This window comes from Anabrus simplex, chromosome 2 (assembly GCF_040414725.1).
Source record: "Anabrus simplex isolate iqAnaSimp1 chromosome 2, ASM4041472v1, whole genome shotgun sequence".
NCBI lineage: Eukaryota > Metazoa > Arthropoda > Insecta > Orthoptera > Tettigoniidae > Anabrus > Anabrus simplex.
Window position 1 is genome coordinate 1,184,588,661 of NC_090266.1, and position 17,370 is coordinate 1,184,606,030.

At 38.4% G+C, this 17,370-nt stretch overlaps 1 protein-coding gene across 1 annotated transcript in view; it reads left to right on the forward strand.

The window, feature by feature from the left end:
- LOC136864780 (actin-binding protein IPP) overlaps positions 1-17,370 on the forward strand; it is a 208,207-nt gene that overhangs the window by 134,877 nt on the left and 55,960 nt on the right. The window contains exon 6 of the mRNA XM_067142160.2: positions 7,898-8,063. Coding sequence (XP_066998261.1) covers positions 7,898-8,063 — 166 coding nt within the window. The remainder of the gene's footprint in view (positions 1-7,897; positions 8,064-17,370) is intronic.

A 17,370-nucleotide genomic window follows, 5' to 3' on the forward strand; every position in this document is an offset into this window, starting at 1 on the left:
AATATTAATTAGTTTCAGTATTACCTCTATTAATGATATGAATATTAATCAGTTTCAGCATTGTCTTCCTTAAATAGCATTGCGTGCGTAATTACGTAGATCAATATCAACCAAAGGTCCTTGGGTCATGCCCCTGTCGGGTTCAATACTAAGAAATACCTACTTTCTGGAGTTGTCAGAAAATATATTTCTAATTACCAAAGCCATAATGGACAAGATACTAGACGATATTGAAAATAGGTTACAGTTTCCAACAGTGAGGACAAATATCATGAGGTAGGATCCGCTTCGGACCACATGGAGGTGATAAACACTAAAATGCGAACACATTCTATTCAAACTTGTCAGGTCTGCAACCTAATAATTTCCAAAAAATGTATGAAACCGCCGATTCTAATGCAACACTTGTATACTTGAAGAGTTGCCCTCTCGACAAGTGAATCAGTGGCTGAGTGGTCATCATACTCGTCTCTGAATCGCGACGACTTGAGTTCGAGTCCCGCCATAGACATACTTTTTTTTATACATATTAAGTCATTGTTTTAGGGAATGTGGAGGTAAAATGCAAATAAAATGAAAAATCAAATTGCAGTGGAACTTTGTTTTCTACCTCAAATTAATATATATATATATATATATATATAGAAAGAGATCCAGCAGTAACTGTGAGAACGTTTAGGCCTATATTAATTTCAGGTAGAAAATAAACTGTACTGCAATTTGCGTAATATTTTTGTTCCAGTTTTTATCTTGACCTTCCCTCAAATATTCATTTAATCATCTTCATTTTCTTCCTTATCTGTTTACCCTCCAGGGTCGGTTTTCCCTCGGACTCAGCGAGGGATACCACCTCTATCGCCTTAAGGGCAGTGTCCTGGAGCTTCAGACTCTGGGTCGGGGATACAACTGGGGAGGATGACCAGTACGTCGTCCAGGCGGCCCCACCTGCTATGCTGAACAGGGGCCTTGCTGGCGGATGGGAAGATTGGACAAGGGTAGACAAGGATGAGGGAAGGAAGCTTCCGTGGCCCTAAGTTAGGAGGAGAAGTGGGAACCCACGGAAAACCACTTCTAGGATGGCTGAGGTGGAAATTGAACCCACCTCTAATCAGTTGACCTCCCGAGGCTGAGTGGACCCCGTTCCAGCCCTCGTACCTCTTTTCAAATTTCATGGCAGAGCCGGGAATCGACCCCGGGCCTCCAGGGGTAGCAGCTAATCACACTAACCACTACACCACAGAGGCGGACATATTAATTTATTTTGTTCAAAAATCATAGCTGCGACAGGACTCGAATTCACGTCTATCAGGTTCGCAGAGAAATACGTTGACCACTTGGCCATCACTCTATTCCACTGTGATGTAACTCCCAAGTATATAGGCCTATGCCTTGCATTGGAATCGGAGATTCATCAATTTTTCAGAAGTTATTAGGTTGCGGACCTGACATGTTGAAGTAAAATTTGTTCGCCTTTTAGTGTTCTACCACCTCCACTTTGTCCGAAGCAGATTCTGTGTAATGACATCTGTCCTCTTTTTTTCGAAAACGAAAGCGTGTTGACTTAAACCCTTATACGCGAGTTACCGTTGAGTGTCTCCCCACAGGTACATTGAAGCTCGGTGAAATCGATTGACCGCAGGGTCTGGCCTCTACTAGTTAGATATTATGCTTGAGACACTTTTCATGTAATTGTAGGCGACTATGTTCACGAGTGCAAGAAAAAGTGTGTAGAATTCTGCAAAGAATTCCTGCTGCCACTGCTGCATTAACAAGGCATTACATTATTTTCCCCACAATAAAATAATGCCAGAAAACCATTCAAAACACATCAATTATCACATTTTCCCGGTGATAAGAATATAAGAATAGGCTATATCAAATGTTTTGATATAACAGTCCGTTCTTTAATTTTTAAGCACATTCGCATAATTTTAAATTAAAATTAAATGAAATAAAAACTCGCATTCATCATAACGCTTTTGTTCCTCTTACTTAACATGTTTACGTCTTACCGGTCTCCGCTAACCATAACCTATAATAATGTCAACCATGTCTCTATGTGAAAAAATACTATTTCAACACACCACTAGGAGCTCTTTATGTAAAGAAACAAAAGATGTTCACTACCAAATGCATTCAGAAATCTCAGTGAAATGTGTTAATTTGTCTTTAACAATTGTTTCGTAACAAATGTTTGAAATGTGTTCGTGAAACAGGGCACTTTTAAACAAAGTCTTAAATTAATAACAATTGTTAGTTAACATTTGTGAAGTAAAATTTAACATACTGTTGAAGAAACCGGGCCCAACAGTCTTTTTTATCTAATGCTCTTGGAAAATAGACTTCAGTATTGTGAGTATTGGAAGGGAACAAGCAAGTGTCAAATACAACTAGATTTCAAAATTAGCTGCACACAAACTATTGCCAGTTTTAGCCAGGGAATGTGGTTTCTGCTGTTGCTCTATCTTTTGTGCTGATATTGCTTGGGGATCCCTCAAGGACCATTTAAATAATGGATCGGTCCTCCCATCTGCAAATATGTGTGCCTTCATTTGTCCTATGCTATCATACACGTTGTATTGTAGATGCACGTAACCCAAACGTGTGCATCAATAATCCGTATTTCTCATATAGACTAATTATGCAAGCCCCCTCAAACTGTTCACATATGATGTTCTTTGTGTCAGGAACATGTTTGACAAGGTATAATTACATTTCTTAACCCATTCCAGTCTGGGCCTGAATATCCCTAACAAACGTACTGGACTGGGCATTTCTAAGGATTTGAAAAAGATTATATCTCTGTACCTTTAGGAGATATTTGCACGATTCTTTTTTCTTCGTGCTTGTTTGAGCATCTGTTTTTTTTTTTAATGTTTGTTTCACATTAGCTATCACTTGAGATTTTAAAATTGTTTATATATTATACCATATTTTGCAAATGAAAAAAAAGTCTGACGGATTATTAAGTAAGTACAGTTTTCTGAAATACTGTTATATTTTCCCTAGATTGATCATGTAAAATGTGCATTTCAATTACAAAACAACAATAATAATGAAAATGATATATAATAATTACTGTTCATAATAATAACAGTAATAAGAACAACGAAAATGGGAGCTCTTCTGAAATTTTATTTATATATTTTTATGCGACGATACTGGCTCGGAAGGTGATGTTAGCGAAGATGATATTGAAGGCATGTAATTGTAATTTTATTCACAAATGGAAATATTGACATTGAAATAGGAATTCGAAACATCATCTTGCATTTCATTATGATTGGAATTCATTTTACAGTTTACTATATGTTCCCGCGTGTTTCATAACGGCACAAATACATAACAATATCTACATATCAGTAAAGTTTTCTGATTTTTAGATGTGTGGGATTACGATTACATAAAATATCAAGAATATAACTTCTGTCAAGCACTTGCTTGCCGCAAAACGCCATGTTTTAGAGCACATTGAGTGGCAACACCTACTAATGGACACTCGTCAATTATATCGTAAATTTTCTGCCTTAGACAATACTGCCATCTGTTGAAATACTCTTGTAAGTAACACATGAAGAAACACGATGCAGTCAGCAGAATGTGTGCATAGCTTGTTCTTGATTTTTAGCGAATTGTCAAACCTTACTACGGGCTATGCTCGCAGAACGGTGTGAACATAATTTTGGCCGCTGCTCGCAGTTAGACGGGAAGAGTTAAACTACAAGTCATATAAGTTGCACTGTGATCCATTTACTGCAGTTCAATCAGTCAATACTGATCTGCATTTAGGGCAGTCGCCCAAGTGGCAGATTCCCTATCTGTTGCTTTCCTAGCCTTTTCCTAAATGATTTCAAAGAAATTGGAAATTTATTGAACATCTCCCTTGGTAAGTTACTCCAGTCCCTAACTCCCCTTCCTATAAATGAACATTTGCCCCAGTTTGTCCTCTTGAATTCCAACTTTATCTTCATATTGTGATCTTTCCTACTTTTATAAATGCCATTTAAACATATTCGTCTACTAATGTCATTCCATGCCATCTCTCCGCTGACAGCTCGGAACATACCACTTAGTCCAGCAGCTCTTCTTCTTTCTCTCAGTTCTTCCCAACCCAAATATTACAACATTTTTGTAACGCTACTCTTTTGTCGGAAATCACTCAGAACAAATCGAGCTGCTTTTCTTTGGATTTTTTCCAGTTCTTGAATCAGGTAATCCTGGTGAGGGTCCCATACACTGGAACCATACTCTAGTTGGGGTCTTACCAGAGACTTATATGCACTCTCCTTTACATCCTTACTACAACCCCTAAACACCCTCATAACCATGTGCAGAGATCTGTACCCTTTATTTACAATCCCATTTATGTGATTACCCCAATGAAGATCTTTCCTTATATTAACACCTAGATACTTACAATGATCCCCAAAAGGAACTTTCACCCCATCAACGCAGTAATTAAAACTGAGAGGACTTTCCCTATTTGTGAAACTCACAACCTGACTTTTAACTCCGTTTATCAACATACCATTGCCCGCTGTCCATCTCACAACATTATCGAGGTCATTTTGCAGTTGCTCACAATCTTGTAACTTATTTATTACTCTATAGAGAATAACATCATCCGCAAAAAGCCTTACCTCTGATTCCACTCCTTTACTCATATCATTTATATATATAAGAAAACATAAAGGTCCGATAATACTGCCTTGAGGAATTCCCCTCTTAATTATTACAAGGTCAGATAAAGCTTCACCTACTCTAATTCTCTGAGATCTCTTTTCTAGAAATATAGCAACCCATTCAGTCACTCTTTTGTCTAGTCCAATTGCACTCATTTTTGCCAGTAGTCTCCCATGATCTACCCTATCAAATGCTTTAGACAGGTCAATCACGATACAGTCCATTTGACCTCCAGACTCCAAGATATCTGCTATATCTTGCTGGAATCCTACAAGTTGAGCTTCAGTGGAATAACCTTTCCTAAAACCGAACTGCCTTCTATCGAACCAGTTATTAGTTTCACAAACATGTCTAATATAATCAGAAAGAATGCCTTCCCAAAGCTTACAGACAATGCATGTCAAACTTACTGGCCTGTAATTTTCAGCTTTATGTCTATCACCCTTTCCTTTATACACAGGGGCTACTATAGCAACTCTCCATTCATCTGGTATAGCTCCTCCGACCAAACAATAATCAAATAAGTACTTCAGATATGGTACTATATATCAACCCATTGTCTTTAGTATATCCCCAGAAATCTTATCAATTCCAGCCGCTTTTCTAGTTTTCAACTTTTGTATCTTATTGTAAATGTCATTGTTATCATATGTAAATTTTATTACTTCTTTGGCCTTAGTCTCCTCCTCTACCTGGACATTATCCTTAACCAACAATCTTTACATACTGCTGACTGAATACTTCTGCCTTTTGAAGATCCTCACATACACACTCCCCTTGTTCATTAATTATTCCTGGAATGTCCTTCTTGGAACCTGTTTCTGCCTTAAAATATCTATACATACCCTTCCATTTTTCACTAAAATTTGTATGACTGCCAATTATGCTTGCCATCATGTTATCCTTAGCTGCCTTCTTTGCTAGATTCAATTTTCTAGTAAGTTCCTTCAATTTCTCCTTACTTCCACAGCCATTTCTAACTCTATTTTTTTCCAGTCTGCACCTCCTTCTTAGTCTCTTTATTTCTCTATTATAAAAAGATGGGTCTTTACCATTCCTTATCACCCTTAAAGGTACAAACCTGTTTTCGCATTCCTCAATGATTACTTTAAACCCATCCCAGAGTCTGTTTACATTTTTATTTACCGTTTTCCACCGATCACAGTTACTTTTTAGAAACTGCCTCATGCCTGCTTTATCAGCCATATGGTACTGCCTAACAGTCCTACTTTCAAGACCTTCCTTTCTATCACATTTATTTTTAACTACCACAAAAACAGCTTCATGATCACTAATATCATCTATTACTTCAGTTTCTCTATAGAGCTAATCTGGTTTTATAAGCACGACATCCAGGATATTTTTCCCTCTGGTTGGTTCCATCACTTTCTGAATCAGCTGTCCTTCCCATATTAACTTATTTGCCATTTGTTGGTCATGCTTCCTGTCGTTTGCATTTCCTTCCCAATTGACATCTGGCAAATTCAGATCTCCCGCTACAGTCACATTTCTTTCCACGTCGTTTCCCACATAGCTGACTATCCTATCGAATAATTCCGAATCTGCGTCAGTGCTACCCTTTCCCGATCTGTACACTCCAAATATATCAAGTTGCCTATTATCTTTAGAAATGAGCCTTACACCTAGAATTTCATGTGTCTCATCTTTGACTTTTTCGTAGCTTACAAATTCTTCTTTCACCAGAATGAACACTCCCCCTCCCACCATTCCTATCCTATCTGTACGATACACACTCCAGTGCTGTGAGAAAATTTCTGCATCCATTATATCATTTCTCAGCCATGATTCAACTCCTATTACAATATCTGGTAAATATATATTTATTAAATTACTTAATTCTATTCCTTTCTTTACAATACTTCTACAGTTCAACACTAACAATTTTATGTCATCCCTACTTGATTTCCAGTTCCCTGTTCCCGTATCACCGCTCCCTAGGCCATCCCGTTTCCCTGAATGTACCTCCCTATTACCCTTCCAAACAAATTTCCTAACTTATACGTACCACTGCGGTTTAAATGAAGGCCATCCGTGCACAGATCCCTATCTCCTACCCACCCATTAGGATCTAGAAATTTCACTCCCAGTTTCCCACATACCCACTCCAGAGTCTCATTTAAATCCCCAATCACCCTCCAGTCAGTATCCTTCCTACACAGTATTCCACTAATAACAATCTCCGCTTTCTTAAATTCCACCCGTGCTGCATTTACCAGATCCCACACATCTCCAACTATGTTGGTACTTATATCAGCTTGCCTTACGTTGTTGGTACCAACGTGAAACACTACCACCTTCTCCTTGCCCTCCTCCCTCTCTTCTACTTTCCTCAACATCTGCCTCAACCTAATTCCTGGATAACATTCTGCCCTGGTTCCCTTTCCTCCACACACTTTCCCCACGTGTCTAACGATGGAATCCCCCATGACCAGAGCCTCAACCCTACCCACCTCATTTGATCCCCTCCCCTGCTGGTCAGCCCTATCTTTCCTGATAGCTGCAGAAGCTACTTCCTCCTCCCTTTTCTCTTTCCCATGACCCTGTTCCACCTGTCTTTTCCTATCCTCTACTCTACATTTCCCTTTCCTACCTTTTCCCTTCCTCCTACTTCCACGCATCTCAGCAACAGTTCCGTGTCCCTCATCTTCCCTCTGTTGTTCTACCTGGAGTGACTCGTACCGATTTCGCACAGACACCTGTCTTGAATTCTGATCCTGAATAGAGCCCTTAGCCTGCAATCTCCTTCCCCTTAGAACATTAGACCACCTGTCTTCTACAACTCCTCCCTTTCCTTCCCCTCCCTCTTGTACACCTACTGTAACCTGTACATTGTTTGAGGGAGTCCTATCTTCCTTCCTGTCTTCTGTCTTCTGTGAGTTGGTTTGTCAGTGAGCATCATGTCAGAAGTGCCTACTGAACAATCCTTTTGGACTAAAATCAGTATTGTTTACTTCTTTGCGTGTCACTATTCCAAATTCTAAACAACCAGATTTCTCGGGTTTGTGCAATTTCTGTTTTAAACCATGTGTTTTTCCCGTGAGTCAGGTGAACTTGGGGAAATATCTGGATTAGGGAAAAACACCTTTCTTACAGATACAAGCATAAGACCAAGAAATGTTTTTTTGAGTGAGATATCAATACTTTATTTTGGTGAACAGTTTTTAATATGTGATGTGATTTGATTTGATTATAGGTTTGCTGAAGGGCACAACTGTGAATCATTGGCAACGTTCGCCCTGGATTTCATTCATGGACACTTTCCTGATGTCTGCAAAGAGGAAGAATTTTTTGAATTACCAAAGGACCAATTAATACAATTTCTTTCGAGTGAACAACTACGAGTTGATACTGAATTTCAGGTAATTGAATACCTCTGTTCTCATTGACCACTCACATGCTTATGATTATTTATTCGTAGTACTTTTGTAGGCTTTTATGGATATTTCTACCCTTTAACAACAGAATCTTATAATTTTATACTCAGTTTTGGATCTCATAGCACCGGGCGAGTTGGCCGTGCGCGTAGAGGCGCGCGGCTGTGAGCTTGCATCCGGGAGATAGTAGGTTCGAATCCCACTATCGGCAGCCCTGAAGATGGTTTTCCGTGGTTTCCCATTTTCACACCAGGCAAATGCTGGGGCTGTACCTTAATTAAGGCCACGGCCGCTTCCTTCCAACTCCTAGGCCATTCCTATCCCATCGTCGCCATAAGACCTATCTGTGTCGGTGCGACGTAAAACCCCTAGCAAAAAAAAAAGGATCTCATAGCAGTATTTCTGCCTTAGTCTAAACCAGTGATTTAGGATTTGAGCTCTCCTATGTTCATATGTTAAATTGGAAACCATTTTTTTTTTTCAGTTTCAACATAGTTCATATATAACCATTAACACTAGAACAGTGGAAGATATCAATAATGTGTGCACTCTTCTCTCATTCCTCTTAGAATATCTTGACTTTTCATAGTTTTTTGTCCTGTTTATTGTGATATATCGCACCCAGCAAAATATTTACATTTGCATAGATTTTTGATGACAGCAGAAGGGGTTATTTTGACACCTGAACAATTCCTTATGAAAAAGCAGTAGTACTGGTGCGACGTAAAGCCCCTTGCAAAAAAAAAAAAAAAAGAAAAAAGAAAAAAAGCAGTAGTTTGCATTGTCAGATAACAGTGTATACCCAACCTGGATTATTAGTATCATTTTAGCTCTTACTATCAGATTAGCATTCCAATTAGTGGGATTATTGCATTCACCCCATCATTTAGAAAGTATTCTTGTTACAGACATGTCTTTTTACTGATGAGGGGTACCATTTGCTAGAAAATTCAGATGTTGAATCTGAAAGTGAACTATCCGATTCAGATGATGATTTTTTGCTCGAGACTAGTTAGGATGAACATCATAATGAGACAGAGGATGATTTACCACCAGGAGGAAATCAAAAGTGCAAATTTTCCTCTGAACTCACCTGAAATCTCAATCTCAGTTAGGTGTTTTATCAGTGAAGATGGTCGGTCGAGACAGAACTGAGTAGGAGGTCTTGGATTCGAACTCATTAGGAGAGCTGTAGTAAACGTCCCGAAAGAGCAAGGAGCTCCCGCTACATATGCTTATGAAAGTTTGACTCTGTCATTAGTGCCTTTTGTCTCCTCCTTGATAAATCAATACTTAATCTAATGAAATGACACACAGAATGAAATGCTCAAAAATAACTCAAGAACACAGACTGGACTGTGTGGCTGGAGGAGTTGGAGGCTATGATTGCCATCATGTATATGTGTTCTGTGTTTGAAAGGTGCATCTGTGGATGATCTATGGCAGGGGTGGCCACTAACGTTACTTCTGGGAGCCGCAAATTTAAGAGACAAAAAATTGGGAGCATGTTTAGAAAATGGTTTATAAAATGAAGACACGTTTTTCATTTTATAACAAATGAAGGGACATTTATTTTCTACACTACACAGAACATTATTTTTCAGGTACACATCAAGGAATGAGATTTTACTTTTGAGAATTGCTTTTTCTGAGTGTTCATTTTTGCTGTTAGTTTTTTGAAATCTGGCTGATAATTGGTAAGCGCAGTTCGCACAATTTCACTTAAATGTTTGATCAGTTCGTTCAGATCGATATGTAGATTTAATGAATTTAATCGTTGAGTACAGTGATTCACACACACACATAAGTAGTCCCAAAGATTGAGATTATTCTTTTGGTACACTGTTTTGTTAGTGTGTTTTTTTCTTCTGGAACATTCTTCCAAAATTCTATGGTAGAAATGCCACTTCGCTTGAGTCCTTTTAATCCTTCGTCCTATTGCAGTTCTTGTAGCTCCAACTCTACAGCTGCTGTATCCTTTGTTATTGGTGATGAAACAAGACTGCCATCGCTCACAACATCAACAGAAAAAGGATTTTCTAGGAATGATCTCAAATCATTAAATCTGCCATTGATTTCTTCAGCACAGCACACGACTGCCTATACGTGAACGCGACTGGCTTCACCTCACGACACTGGCTCACTGACACACTCTCCCGCTCAAAGCACTATCAAATGGAAGGCACCGGAACTATCTTCACCTCCCATGTCTATCCACTGACCTACAACACTAATAACGTTAAGCCGCACATCACTGCTACTGACTGACGCCAGCCGCGAGATGTCGTTAGATTCCATTAATTGTATCATTTAATTTAACTCTAAGGTTGTTGTCAAGAGCCGCACAAGACTGACTCAAGAGCCGCATGCGGCTCGCGAGCCTCGTTGTGGCCAGCTCTGATCTATGGTCACGTATTTTGTGGACAGTAATTCATAAAGGACACAATGTCAAGAGATAGATTTCGAGAGTTTCCCAGATTCTTCCGTTTCGATGAGAAATCATCCCCTGCTGAGTGCCTAATAGCTAACAGGTTGAAATCTGGGACATTTTGTGGAAAATTGCATTCACTGGTACCACCCAATTAAATATATAAAAGTTGATGAACAATTACTTCCCAGCAAAACCACCCAATTTATGACAAACAAGCCTGACAAGTATAGACTCAAATTCTGGATTGGTGCAGATGTGGCCACAAAATACATCTGCAATACCTTTCCATTCCTTGGTAAGGTCAACGTGCATCCGGATAAGCAGCCACTTGGTAAGTACATTATGCTTCACCTCGTGGAGGCATTTCTAAACCAGTGGGGAAACTTGATGACAGACAGCTTTCTCTTCACATCTCTCCAACTTGCTAAGAAGTTCCTAGACAAAAAAACTTTGTTGATGGGAACTATCAACTTCATTCCTTGTGAAATTCCTACTTGAGGTAAAGAAGTCCAAGTCTGAATAATTATACTCTACAACCATCTTGCGACAGACTGGGAACACCCAGTGCACGATGACAGTGTACCGAGAAGAACAAGAACGTCCTTCTTAGCACATGGCATGCTCAAATAACAGTGAACGTAGAACCAAAGAAGAAGCCAGAAACTAACACTTTCTACAACAGCACGAAACACGGAGTAGATGTAGTTGATTGAATCTCTTGTAAATATACCACCAAGGCTGTATGCAGAAGGTGGCCAATGCATGTCTTTTACAATATCCTAGACTCAATGGCTATCAATGCTTGAGTTACTTACAAGCAAGTAATGCTTAGGAAGATAAAGTGGAAGAAGTTCATCCTCCAGTTGGCAAGTAAACTAACAAGACTGAACGAGCAAGGGCAGCAACAAGAACAATGAGAGGAGGAGGCTGTAAGACCATGTCCATCTAACAAGCGGAAGAAGTGCCATATTGGTCTGCGAAAAGGCAACAAGTCTAGTGATGCCAGCAGCATGTGCCTCAAAGCAGTGTGCAGAAAATGGGCACAAAAATTAGAAGTTGTGTGTGCAAAATGTGTTTAGGTTGTTTTTAATTTTCTTAAAGTATTTCTGAAAATGTATCAGTTGCAATGTGGACTAACAAAAGGTGTTCTGTTGGTTAAATTTTGTAAAAATTCCTTAGCTAAACAGAAACATGATGCACTAGTTTGTGATTATTCAGGTGTCCGTCGGTAATATAAAAGGTCTATACGTTAATGTCAGGTCTTTGTGTCTAAAATAAATTTGCAGAAACACAGTAAAAGAAAATTCATCTCTTATTGAGCTCCAATTTGTACATTTCCAAGCGTTTCTTATGATTGGTCAAAATGACCCCTCACCGCTGTTCTAGGAATGTAAGCTTCTCAGCCGTTCTAGTGTTGTGCTTGAAGTGCTGCAGATTATGAGGTGATGTGTGGTCAGTGCAACAAATACTCTAAGTTGATATTCTTGGCTTTCTACAATGCAGCTGCTATCTTATCCTAAGGGAGCTCCTCAATTTTTATCATGTAGGCTGAGTGAACCTCGAACCTGCCCTCACATACAGGTAGAAATCCTTTATCTAGCCGGGAATACAACCTGGAGTGTCTAGGTAAGAGGCAGGCTCACTACCCGTACACTGCTGGGGCAGCATTATACTAAAACAATATAATTCATTCTTGTGAACAACAACAAAATCATTAAAATCTTGAAGTAATGCGATGTACATGAAGGAAAGCAATTCTCAGTTTCTTAGTTTGAGCACTTTTCCTCCATGCCATACTGGCTTGTGTAGTGATGAACAAAGCTTTTCATTTCACATAGTGTGTAAATGTTGCTAAAAGCTTTCTACATACCTACGATAATTTACAGGGTGCTACAATGTTGATTAAGGATAAAGGGCTTCCACCTGTTCAATACATTGACATAGTGACTTAATTAAAATATCACATTTTAATCAACATTGTAAATTTCGATTCAATACGGACCATAATGAAATTCTTAACATTAAATAAGTTGGTCCACCAGGCAAAAAATAAAACTCATTATTATATGGGCTTACGTATAAAAATAGGAAAATTGGACAGGACATTAATTTCATCACAAAATGCATCATAAATAAATTGACTCCAAAATTCTTAAAAAACAAAAGGTACATTTTAACACACCAGAGAAAAGTGCAGGAAAAAAACTAATAAACTTTGGCTCCAAAATGAACTTAAATTTTTACATAAGAAGAAAATCTTTTCTGAACAACCGTTTGTATGAAACTCATCTCGAGGTTACCAAGTTGTTGTCAGCTGCACAATGGAACATTTTTCAAGATAAAGTACAAAAAACAGAGTACATTAGATGGAAAATTCCAGGCTCTTCTTAATGAATCCAACTTGGATAACAGGCCATCCAGAAACGCAACCTCATACAACACACAAACTCAGAACTTACCCCAACTTCACCAGCCCTTAGTGAATCTGTCTAAAACTGACTTTGACCAGAGGAAATAGAAATTCTTTCCAAAGGTCCTAAACATAACTGGCCCAATTATAACATAGCAAATATGGCTAAAAAGTTAATAATTGAGACAGAAGCAGCTATTAGTAAAATACCAACAGATACTCAAGAAGTCAGGTACGAGGCTAAAAAACAAATAAATAACATTTTCACTACAGCGACTAATATTATAAATATATTGCAGCTTGCAGACAGGAAAAAGATTTGTCAACACAAAAATAAAATCAGAAATTCAAATAATATTATTACTAAAGCAGATAAAGGTAATGCTACTGTTATACTAGACCAAGCAAATTATATTGCTAAAACAAAATTTTTTCACAGATAAAACCTTCACAATTATAGATAAAGATCCAACTCAGTCCATCCAAAAACAACTTACACAGATACTTGTTTACCGACAGTGAAAAGAGCAAACTCATTAATATGAACCCTGGCCTGCCGACTGTAAAAGCGCAACCAAAAATACATAAAAACGGAGTTCCTATTCGCCCTATAGTAAATTTCATACCAACCCCTCTATATAAAACGGCGCAATTTATTCAACAGTCATTGAAGAAGCATTACACTTTTCAAGTCAGCAAATCTATTAAAAATACCTTAGAATTAATTAAAAAAATGGACAACTTTAAATTACAACCATATCATACAATGCACTCATTCGATATCACTAATATATATGCTAATATTAGACCAGAAAAAGTAATACCAATTGTTTTAAAAAATCTGAGTACTCATAGCCGGCTTAGCCAACTAGAAATAGACGATTTTATGCCCATTTTGAAGCTTCTAACCAATAGTAATCATTTTACGTTCAATAAAGTACATATAAACACGATGGATTGGCCATGGGTTCACCGGCATCAGGCATTTTAGCTGATATGTCCTTAGACTTCTTAGAATATACAAAAATTGAAAAAAGCAAGATATTTGACAATATAGTCCTATGGTTTAGATTTGTAGATGATACTTTTATAATCATGGACCAGCGTATTACTGCTGCACCTTCCACCCTAACGCATCTTAATAACATCGATACAGATATCAAGTTCAAAATTGAATCCGAAACTAACAAGACCCTAAATTTTTTAGATTTAACCATTACTAGACTTCCATTTTCTTTTAAATATAAAATTTACAGGAAACCAACACACACAGCTACGACGATCAAGCAAGATTCCGTACACCCTCCTAGCCACAAAAGAGCTACCTATAATAGTCTAATACATCGAGCTTTTAATGTACCTATGTCTAAAACAGAGCTAAAGAAACAACTTAACACTATACGCAGTATTGCATCCCATAATGGTTATAACCAAAGTTTTATAGAACGTATAATTTACAAGTTCAAACACGGACCCAAGACTAAGTTACAAAAAGAAACAACTAAGGCAAAAACTTATGCAACATTCACGTTCAACCCTGACATCTTCCGACTAACAAATATTTTCCAAAAAAGAAATACTAAAAATTTTTTCAGGACTAACAACAGAAATCTTGATATTTTTCACAATTCTAAATTGGTCAATGCGTCCAACTCTTGTGATAGATCAGGTGTTTACAGGTTTCACTGTAATGACTGCTCCAGTGTCTACATCGGACAAACAGGGAGATCATTTAATATTAGATACAACGAGCATGTCAATGCTATTAGGTACAGGAGATTTTCGGCAATAGGACAGCATATACAAGAATATAATCATAATTTTCATGGCATCAATAATGCTTTTGAGATCATTGAAACAATGAACAAAGGTCTGCTATTAGACTTGACGGAGCAATATTTTATCACATTAGATCAGTATTACAATCCTAACTACAATCTCGATGATCTGTCCGAGAAACCCACAATTTTATTTGATACAATTATTTCGGTGTTAAATCAATTAAAAATACCTAAAAATCAATTAGTCAATAAAACAATGCGTAATACGCTGGCCTACTACCCCCAGCAGAATCCACGCCCTCCTGACCTACATTCCCCTGTTACTGCAACTTCCACTCCCCTACCCAACACACTGCGCCTAACAGCTGATGCAGGCAGGCTGTCGCTAATGTCTAATGTTCTAAGGGGAAGGAGATTGCAGGCTAAGGACTCTATTCAGAATCAGAATTCAGGACAGGTGTCTGTGCGAAATCGGTACGAGTCACTCCAGATAGAACAACAGAGGGAAGATGAGGGACACGGAACTGTTGCTGAGATGCGTGGAAGTAGGAGGAAGGGAAAAGGTAGGAAAGGGAAATGTAGAGTAGAGGATAGGAAAAGACAGGTGGAACAGGGTCATGGGAAGGAGAAAAGAGAGGAGGAAGTAGCTTCTGCAGCTATCAGGAAAGATAGGGCTGACCAGCAGGGGAGGGGATCAAATGAGGTGGGTAGGGTTGAGGCTCTGGTCATGGGGGATTCCATCGTTAGACACGTGGGGAAAGTGTGTTGAGGAAAGGGAACCAGGGTAGAATGTTATCCAGGAATTAGGTTGAGGCAGTTGAGGAAAGTAGAAGAGAGGGAGGAGGGGAAGGAGAAGGTGGTAGTGTTTCACGTTGGTACCAACAACGTAAGGCAAGCTGATATAAGTACCAACATAGTTGGAGATGTGTGGGATCTGGTAAATGCAGCACGGGTGAAGTTTAAGAAAGCGGAGATTGTTATTAGTGGAATACTGTGTAGGAGGGATACTGACTGGAGGGTGATTGGGGATTTAAATGAGACTATGGAGTGGATGTGTGGGAAACTGGGAGTGAAATTTCTAGATCCTAATGGGTGGGTAGGAGATAGGGATCTGCGCTCAGATGGCTTTCACTTAAACCGCAGTGGTACGTATAAGTTAGGAAATTTATTTGGAAGGGTAAGAGGGAGGTACATTCAGGGAAACGGGGTGGCCTAGGGAGCGGTGATAATGGAACAGGGAACTGGAAATCAAGTAGGGATGACATAAAATAGTTAGTGTTGAATTGTAGAAGTATTGTAAAGAAAGGAATAGAATTAAGTAATTTAATAGATATATATTTACCAGATATTGTAATAGGAGTTGAATCATGGCTGAGAAATGATATAATGGATGCAGAAATTTTCTCACAGCACTGGAGTGTGTATCGTAGAAATAGGATAGGAATGGTGGGAGGGGGAGTGTTCATTCTGGTGAAAGAAGAATTTGTAAGCTACGAAAAAGTTAAAGATGAGACACATGAAATTCTAGGTGTAAGGCTCATTTCTAAAGATAATAGGCAGCTTGATATATTTGGAGTGTACAGACTGGGAAAGGGTTGCACTGACACGGATTCAGAATTATTTGATAAGATAATCAGCTATGTAGGAAACGACAAGGAAAGAAATGTGATTGTAGCGGGAGATCTGAATTTACCAGATGTCAATAGGGAAGGCATACCTGCCAACCCTTCCGATTTACCCGGAAACTTTCCGTTTTTTAACTCGTCTTCCGAATCTGTTTTGTATGGGGTAGTTTCGCGTATTTCAGTGCATTTTTGTTTATTCTGACTTCATATTTTTAATGAGTTGAATATATTTCAGGGAGTTGTGCCGGTGACAGTTTCTGGTATTTTCTTTTCACGTTGTGGCCAAAAACATAACAAACGTTATCTCCAAGTGTTCAGAGGTACCTATAAAATTACATTTCCTTCATTTTACAGTCTAATAAAGGAAACTATTATGCGAATCACCTCGGGAGAAAAATTTTATTTCGAGTTATCGGAATTTCGAGATATAGAGAATACAATTTTTGAGCATGTATAGCACATAATTGAACCATATGTATCTAAGGGCTTTTACTGAATACATTATTTTTAACGGTACTTAAAAATATACAAAAAACTCTAATTTACGGCATCACTTTAATTATAACACTTATTATAGTAACGTTTCAGAAGACAGGATACAGTGCATACAGTAGTGAAACAAGAAACATATTTCCGTGAACACATTTGGAAGAAATCTCCTAGTCTGTTCTGTTTGTTGCGGTTAACCTTTCCTCCCTTCACGATGAAATTTCTCGTCAATACCACGCAGCCGAATTTCGTAAATGGAGCTTGTCAACCGTGACTTCCGGGCTTGCTTTTGTACGTGACTGGTAATTGACACCCGAAAAACTGCGAAGATTTGCCGATCACCAGAAGTTCGAGTTTTTCGGTTGCCGTCATATTAGTTTCCAGCTTCACTGTAACCCTTTCTATACTCGTTAACTGTTACTCACAAACCGCATATGCCATATTGCACAGTTAATGTTGCACAAAATTTGAGTTACAGAGTATTTTTTACTTAAAGGGAGGAAATGTTTGCTTCGAGAAATCGAGAAATTCGTATAACCGAATTTCGAGAATAGAG